At 42.8% G+C, this 8,428-nt stretch overlaps 1 protein-coding gene across 1 annotated transcript; it reads left to right on the top strand.

Moving 5' to 3' along the window:
• The first annotated feature begins 1,050 nt into the window (after positions 1-1,050).
• LOC119272150 lies at positions 1,051-3,300 on the top strand. Its single transcript, XM_037553711.1, has 4 exons — positions 1,051-1,133; positions 1,215-1,298; positions 1,967-2,033; positions 2,767-3,300. The coding sequence occupies exons 2-4, from the start codon at positions 1,254-1,256 to the stop codon at positions 3,174-3,176; spliced, it is 522 nt and encodes a 173-aa protein (XP_037409608.1). The 5' UTR covers positions 1,051-1,133; positions 1,215-1,253; the 3' UTR covers positions 3,177-3,300.
• The last annotated feature ends 5,128 nt before the right edge of the window (positions 3,301-8,428 follow it).

Raw genomic sequence — 8,428 nt, 5'->3', positions numbered from 1 at the left:
AATTGTCACCGGGAGTTTCTAGTACAAAGTTCGGCACGTACAATCTTTTTTGTTGTTTCCTAAACTACCCTCCCACCTCGTCCACTCTCTCGCTCACTCACACACTCTCTGTCTCGCTCAACCGAATCCCTAGCCTGCATCGTCGGCACCTCTCCCTAGCTCACGTCGCCGGCGCCTCTCCCTAGCTTGTGTCGCCGCTGCCTCTCCCTCGCCCGCATCGCCGCCACCATCGCAAAGATCTCATTTTTGTTCTTCGACGGCTGATCCCGAGTGTGGCGGCTCGATCTGCAATGGCCTTCCTCCACTCCAACACCCTTCGGTATGTCACCCCCTCCTAGCTCCCTCGCAGCTGCTCATCTATTCTCTTCATGCGGTACAAGGATTGAACTTGGCGATTCAAGCAGGTGCAGATCTCTGAGCTTTACCAGCGCCACTCCGAACTCGTCCCTGATGCGCAGTCCTCCTCTTCATGTTGTCTCTTCTTCCTCCAACTCTTCCATGGAGCAGAGCAAGTTCCCTTCCCCTCTTCCGGCCGTGTGATTTGATGTTTCTTTTGTGAATTGGACTTGATTTGATTTGCGGGCCTTTTGTACAGTAGATGCCCTCATCAACCTCCCTGCAGCCAGCCGTGCGGCTGCAGCAGATTGACGAGGAGGACTGATGACGACAATGGAGGAGGACTGAATCAAGCTGAAAATGCATTGAGATAATGTGGGAATGAAAAATGAGGTAAAAAACTGAACCTGCTGGTCGATAATGAACTCTTTGTCCTTCAGGTTATATCATAAACTTGAGAGCAGGAGTAATTTTCTTCCCAGAAGTTTGCACAATTTAATCTAGGATCATGGTCCTGGTCAATATTAGGGGCAATAGTAGTAAAGCCAACAAAAAATGGGCAATTTATAAGTTGTTGTCCATGTTGTCTGAACAAATACAACAAATTTATATGTACAATATGATTGCTGAAAATGGACCGTCGTATATACATGTACAAGGTTGGGGAGGCACGGTCAGCGTTGGTGTTCTGGTGCAGGTTGCCGGAGCCCGGAGCCCGGAGAGAGGAGAGGTCGTCACGTCGAGCTCATGGGGATAGGGCAGCCACCACTGTCGCCTCCCACGACGACAGAGCAAAGGTGAGGATGCTTGACTGCCAAAACTGAAAAATTGAGATCTGCTTGTGAAACTGAAAAACTGAGATCTGCTTGTAAACATAGCTTGAAGATCATGGCTATTATTGTGAAGTTCTCAAGGTGATGAGCTTACTCGAGTGCTTTCCCCTGGAGACTTTGCATTTCCAGGTGACTTCTTGGAGATTTTGAAACTTCTTGTAATGTCATAATTTTCAGTTTGTAAAACTGAGAAGTGTATTTTCCATTTTGAAACTGAGGTCTGCTCGCACTATCATACAGTAATTTTCAGTTTGTAAAGATGAGAAGTGTATTTTCCATGTGAAAACTGAGATCTGCTTGTACTGTCATAGTTTTCAGTTTGTAAAATTGGACTATTGTAGATTTTACTGCCAAAATTGTATCCACTGTAAAAACTGAAATAAAATAAGCACTGTCACTGTGATGCTTTGACTAAAATAAAATAAGGTTCACCACTATCAAAATTGTCTAAATGGCCATCAAGCGATGAAATTTGGCTGGTCTCACAGATTTATGGGATCTCCACATCTTCTTCTGTGATCTCCTATGTGTGAATGTGCTGAAGCATGGAGTAGAGATTTCTAGTGATCTCATGTAGCTTCTGTAGCTTCTACTAACTTGATTCACTAAATTCACTAAAGCATGGAGTAGAGATTTATGTGCATCTTCTTTGTTGGCATCTTCTTTGCTTATGGAAGGATGTATAGTATGGAGTATGGAGTACTTCATTTCTGTGAATGCAAGGCTTGGCAGTAGAGATTTGTGCAACTTTTTCAGTACAGTGTAGGAGTAACATTTTTCTGTTCATCTTTTAATAGGAGTACTTCAATGCACTTCATCCAAGGACGATGCAAGCCATTTACCAGAAAGCAGAAGCAGATTTTGGTAGGTAAAGAAAACCTTTGCCTGCTTCCAGATTTGTGTATACATCTACTGAAGCAAACAAATGTACAGTACTAGTGCTATTGCTTCCAGAATTTGAGTAGACCAGTGCATATTCACTCCTATAGACAAAAGACTGTTGTAGACTCCAATTTTAAGTGTCTTTTTGGTAAGTAAAGAAAATCTTTGCCTGCTTCCAGATTTGGAGTACAAAGACAAAATACTACTGTAAGTACATGCACATTCTTCTGTTCATCTTCCATGATATACAGATCGATAAATGAAGTGATTATGCTCCAACTTTGTAAGAAGATGTTCAGAGACCCATGTAGAATGATGTTCATATTACTCCTATAGACAAATAGTGATGTACTCCTTGTATTCATGTCTACAGTAAGAAGCAGATAGTGCACCTTGTCAGGTGCTCTTTTCTTTGCTTTACCCTACATTTTCTTTTCTTGGCCATGACTGTAAATTGAAAGTGCCATTGCAAACTAACCAAAGCCAGCCATGTTTAAAGAATAAATGTAAGCTTAACACACAACCAAAGCAAGCCATGTTTAATTAGCCATATTTGGATGACTGATGGAAAATGTGGGCTGCAGGCTGCACTTGCCTCCTTTATTTGTCTCTTTTATTTCAGTTGAGTCCTGAATTTGAAATTCTAGTGATTCCTCAAATTCTGTTGTACTGTTTAACTGAATCCATCTTGTGTTGTTAATTTCTGTAATTTGAGGTGAGGAATACCTGCCTGGAGTGGTGTGTGTTGCGATGATCAGGCGGGGGCGCAGCGATGATCTGTCTGGGCAGTGGGGCGAGGACGCTAGGGTGGCGGCGACAAGACTAGGGCGGAGGAGGTTGGGCCTGCTGCTGGTGACGGGGATGAGCAACTGGACAACAAGGAGGAGCCTGGTGGAGGGTCCTGCTGGTGGAGGGCAAAGGAGGGAGGGGCCTGCTGCTGGCGACGGGGATGAGCAGCTAGACGACAAGAAGGAGCATGGTGGAGGCTTCGGCTGGTGGAGGGCGGAGGAGGAGGAGGATGGGCTTGCTGCTGGTCTGGACGAGCAGTTGGAGGAGGAGGAGGGGCCTGCTGCTGGCCTGGATGCGCTGCCCTGGAGGAAGACAACGAGGAAGACGACGATCTGATTTCAAGTTAGGGGTAGTTCTGTACTTTCGTTCATTTTCACCTGGTCGGAGATTTCTCCCAGCAACAATTATTTCGGAACGGAGGGAGTACATCACGGGAAATCAATATCAAACAGAGTCCAAACACCGCGAAACTTTTTATGGATTTTTATGGACCAGATGACATCTAGTGGGCCAGAGAAGCACCTGGGGGTGCCCCGAGGGGGCACAACCCACCAGGGCGCGCCTGGTGCCCACCTCGATGGCCTCTTGTACCCCCTCTTCACCCTATAAATAGTCAAATATTCCAAAGACCCTCAGGGTAACCCTAGATCAGAAGTTCCGCCACCGCAAGCCTCTGTAGCCAAGAAAAACAAATCTAGACCCTGTTTCGGCACTCCGCCGGAGGGGGACATCATCACCGATGGCCATCTTCATCATCCCGGCGGTCACCACGATGAGAAGGGAGTAGTCCACCCTCGAGGCTGAGGGTTTGTACCACTAGCTATGTGTTTAATCTCTCTCCCTCTCGTGTTCTTGAGATGTCATGATCTCGATGTATTGCGGGCTTTATTAATATAGTCAGATCCTATGGTGTTTTCCCTTCTCTATCTTGTAGTGATGAATTGAGTTTTCCCTTTGAGATTTCGTTGTTATCGGATTGAATACTTTTATGGACTTGAGAGCAGTTGATATATGTCTTGCAAATGAATACTCGTGGTGACAATGGGGTATCAGATTGATTCACTTGATATGTGTTTTGTCACTCAACTCGCGGATTTCTGCGGTGACATTGGGATAATCTATGCATAGGGGTTGATGCACGTTGTCGTCTTTTGTTTCTCCAGTAGAAATTTTGGGGCACTCTTTGAGGTTCTTTGTCTTGGATTCAGTATTATGAATCTGAAATTATTTGGTGTTATTTTAGTGCGAACTCTTCGATAGATCGATTGGAAAGAATAACTTCGAGGTGATTTCGTACCCTAGCTACAAACGATTTCTTCTTATGTTCTCCGCTAGATAGGAACTTTGGAGTAATTCTTCATTGCATGTTGAGGGATGGTTATATGATCCAATTATATTAGCATTGTTGATTGATTGCACTAGTGAAAGTACGGACCCTATGCCTCATTTTCAAGCATTGCAATACCATTTTTTTGCTCGTTTACTATTTGCTACCTTGCTATTTTTATTTATTCAGATTATAAAAAATATTCTTACATTCATATTACACTTTTATCACCATCTCTTCGCGGAACTAGTGCACCTATACAATTTGCCTTGTATTAGGTGTTTGGGTACACAAGAGATTTCTTGCATTTGGTTGCAGGGTTGTTTGAGAGAGACCATCTTCATCCTACGCCTCCCACGGATTGACAAACCTTAGGTCATCCACTTGAGTGAAAATTGCTACTGTCCTACAAAACTCTGCGCTTGGAGGCCCAACACGAGTCTACAAGAATAAAGTTGCGTAGTAGACATCATGTGTTCTCGTTTGCCATTTGGTTTTCCCTCAAACAATTTGCTTCAAGAACATTATCGCACCGCATGTGGTGCTGAAAAACTCAATCGGCATGTAACGTTAATAACCCCCGCCTGCAATATCATTTGCTTCGCATTATTTGTCTCCAGGTGCCATCGAATGTTTTACCTATGATTGATTATCATCGGAAATCATTTCTTTTACAGGGACACATAATTGCTCCTCGAAAAAGAACAGAGAATCATCAAATGATGATATTATATTGAAAAAGTACCTCAAGCACTATATGATCTATAACTGTTGTGGTTGGATATGCTCTTATTGTTGTCTCTCATTATCTAACCATGTAGGAAGATAAAGTCGGTCAATGCACAAATGCCTTATTGAAGACTATCTATATGACTAACAAAGTGTTTTTCCTCTCAGATATCATTTGCATCATCTCTATTGCAGGAAAATCACCTTCAAAGCTTATCCACTTTGAGCAACGAATTATTATTCGATCTTGCTCTGATCATATCGAATATCTAACATGTAGGAAAACTATATCTCGTGTGTATTCAAATTGTGTTACGAGAAAACATTCATGACTTATCCATGTCACAAATCTCTCAATGCTTGTTTCACATCTAACCCTTGTCGAAGTTTTGTGACAGGAACCACCTCAGACACTGTCGAGTGCATTGAAAGAACTCAAGTGTATGATATGCTGTCAATGAAACTCATACGAAGAGAAATATTGTTCCCCAAACCGAAGCATATCTTAAGGGGGAGAATATTTTATCTTCATAATTATCTCTCGTCTTTTCATTAAATCTTCTCATTACATTTCATTCCTTATCTATCATTCGATGTGATATATTTTGTCAACAATCATCCAAAAAGGGGGAGATTGTTGGTGCAGTATCTGCCTACCTTGTGTTTTGGAGATTGTTGACAGAAACAAGTATGGACTAATTTGTTTTCTAGTTCATACAGAGAGAAAAAGTCCATACACGACCGAAGAATATGGTGTCTCTGGTGCTGAGTTCGAGGAACTTCACCGAAGCACATCTGCATTGCAGAGAAGAATGAGCAATACTTGTTGAAGTGATAGAGTCAAGAAGATTAATGAGAAGAAATCGACCCCTCGAAGATTTTCTCCTGAAGCGAAGCTTTTGATTCGGTACTGTCGTCTGAAGATTGACTGCAACGATGGAAGTCGAAGACTATGTGAAGACGTAGCATTCATTTAGTTGTTCTTCATACATTTATTTGAGTCATAGGACCTCCATACTACTAAGAGGGGTATAGGTTCTCGATGCTTAGATCCACTATGATGCTTAGCCAAAACCTATGAGAGATGCAAGAGAAACCTCTTCGTGCTCCGAGCAAATACTTGCCAGCAAGAGACCGTGATCTTCTTTGCTGCAAGAGATTTGCCTCGGACCGAGGAGTTAGCATTTCTTGCTCCGCAAGGAATGTTACCATTGTGCTTGAATCCGACCGTTGGAATCGTGTCGTTCGGCCATTGGCTGAGGCCGATGTCCAATTTGGTTATTTCCCATCCGGGAAGGCTACGGCTATAAATAGCCACCCCGCTCCAACATTGTCCGTTGGCTGCTCCGCTTGAGATTTCTGAGAAGATTGATTTGAGCAACCCCTCTCCGAGTGATTTGAGTTTAAGATCCACCAAGAGAAAAACCAAGAGCCCAAACTTAGACAGTGGTTTAGCATCACATCAGTTCTGAGTGAGGGTTCTTGTACCTATTACTCTTGAGAGTTGCACACTCTCTAGATGGATAGGTTTGGCTTCGAGTGTTGAAGAGTTGTTGTCTTCACCGAGCCTGATCTTCAGCAACCAAGAATGATCGTGGTTTGCGAAGGTTGACCGAAGGTTTGGAGATTGCCGACAAGGATCCACCACGAGTGAAATCAACCTAAGTCTGATCAGCTCTGCGTTGAAGGAGAATAGGGTGAAGAGAGTTTATCTTCCGTGTTAAGTCACAGCCCCTCCAACCAGACGTAGCCCTTTGGCAGAAGGTTGAACTGGTCTACCAAATCTCTTTGTCACCATCGAGCACCACTGGTTATTTCTATTCTACTACATTTCCTTCAGTAGTTCTTATTCGTACTCTGTGCCAATAAATTTCTTGATCAGTCTGTACTGTTGTCTTCATACCGTGTGTCTGTTTCTTTACATGTTCTTCGTCATTACTTGTATTTGTTCACTACCATCATGTACCTCTATTTTACTTGTGCAATCTGTGAGTAGCATTCTATTTAGTATCTATTATGTTGTGTCTTATCCTGTTACATCTGTTTGCCTGTTGCATAACCCTCTTTGTCATTAAACCTATGATCTATCAAGCTTGTACTGTTGTCAGTGCTTTTCTCGAAGAATATGCTTCTGACAAAGAAGACTGATTCAGTATATTTCCTTCGACACTTTATTCCGCTGTTGTGATTGGGTTAAGTTTCAAAGCTTTCGAAAGAAATTTGAATCTCCCATTCACCCCTCCTCTGGTCGATATACTCTTGGTCCTAACACCCGTGCTCCATCTTCTAGTCACCCCCCGAAGCTTCTAGGGTCTCTTATGTTTCAGAAAAAATTGTCAAAGGTTTCGTCATGTTTAGACCTTCGTATGTATCGATTTTCTGCAAAGCAAAAAACATGCAAAAAACAGGAACCGACATTTGGCACTAAATTAAAAAGGCTAGTTCAGAAAAAAAAATGATATATTGAGTATACAAAAGTGATAATATAGTAGCATTTAACAATCAAAAATTATAGATACGTTGGAGGCGTATTAGTTACCTAGAGGACACAGATCATATTATTTTTAAGTGTGACTTGGCAGCTGTGTTCTAGTGTTGTATCTAGCCTGTGTTGGATGCTTAGTGGGCCCCTGATTTGTTTGTGAAACTCCGTAATTTTGCTGGTACCCTCTCTAGGCAAGTTAGAACAATTTTTTGGTTTGGGTTCCCGGTTGTCTGTTGGGTGCTATGGGCTACTAGGAACAAATTTACTATTGAGCATGTTTTCCCTAACAAACATGTTGATCATATCTTCAAAAAAAATCTCTTTGTTACAGCTGTGAAAATCATTGACTAAGGACTGCGACTTGGAGGCCACCGAGTTGTTGGTCTCTCATGTAAGGGCATCAGCTATCTCCATATGCAACATGGATCAAGATGTGATGTCCTAGGGATGTGTTGGTGTGCTCCCGGTTGAGGTTTTAGCTTGTTTTGCTCGTAGATAGTGTGTGCCTTCTGATGTGTATTGTTCTTGTCTCCGCCCTTAAGTTGTTCTTATTGTGTTCTTGGTCCATGGGGGATTATTGATGTGAACCCAGGTTTGTCGTTATTTGGCTTTATCTATAAAATCTGGCATATGTCGTTCATCTAAAAAATGAAGATATGAAAAGAGAGCAAATTTTCTTTTCATGCATATTTCCCATCATCGGATGCTACCCGTGTAAGTGTCCCTATCTGACTTGTCATGGACCAATGGCATCAGTTGGCCGGTCAAACAGATTTTGAATTTTGAATCTAGGTGGCGCACTTACTACACTTCGGAGACGGGGATAACAATTGTCTAGTTGACACCCCTGAATTAGTTTATGGGCTTAGAGCATCTCTAGCAGATCCCGCAAATCGGGCCATCTACTAAAATAACCGCCGGTTTGTGGGATCCATCTTGCATTGCCAGCCCGAGTAGATCCGCCAAATCAGGATGTCCTGGGAAAAAGATTGTGTGATCCCGCATCCACGAGCCTATTTCCTCCATGCGCGGGAATCCCCCCGATTT

This window comes from Triticum dicoccoides, chromosome 3A, assembly GCF_002162155.2.
Source record: "Triticum dicoccoides isolate Atlit2015 ecotype Zavitan chromosome 3A, WEW_v2.0, whole genome shotgun sequence".
NCBI lineage: Eukaryota > Viridiplantae > Streptophyta > Magnoliopsida > Poales > Poaceae > Triticum > Triticum dicoccoides.
The sequence above is the reverse complement of the archived record's forward strand: the minus strand, read 5'-3'. Positions and strand labels throughout refer to the sequence as shown.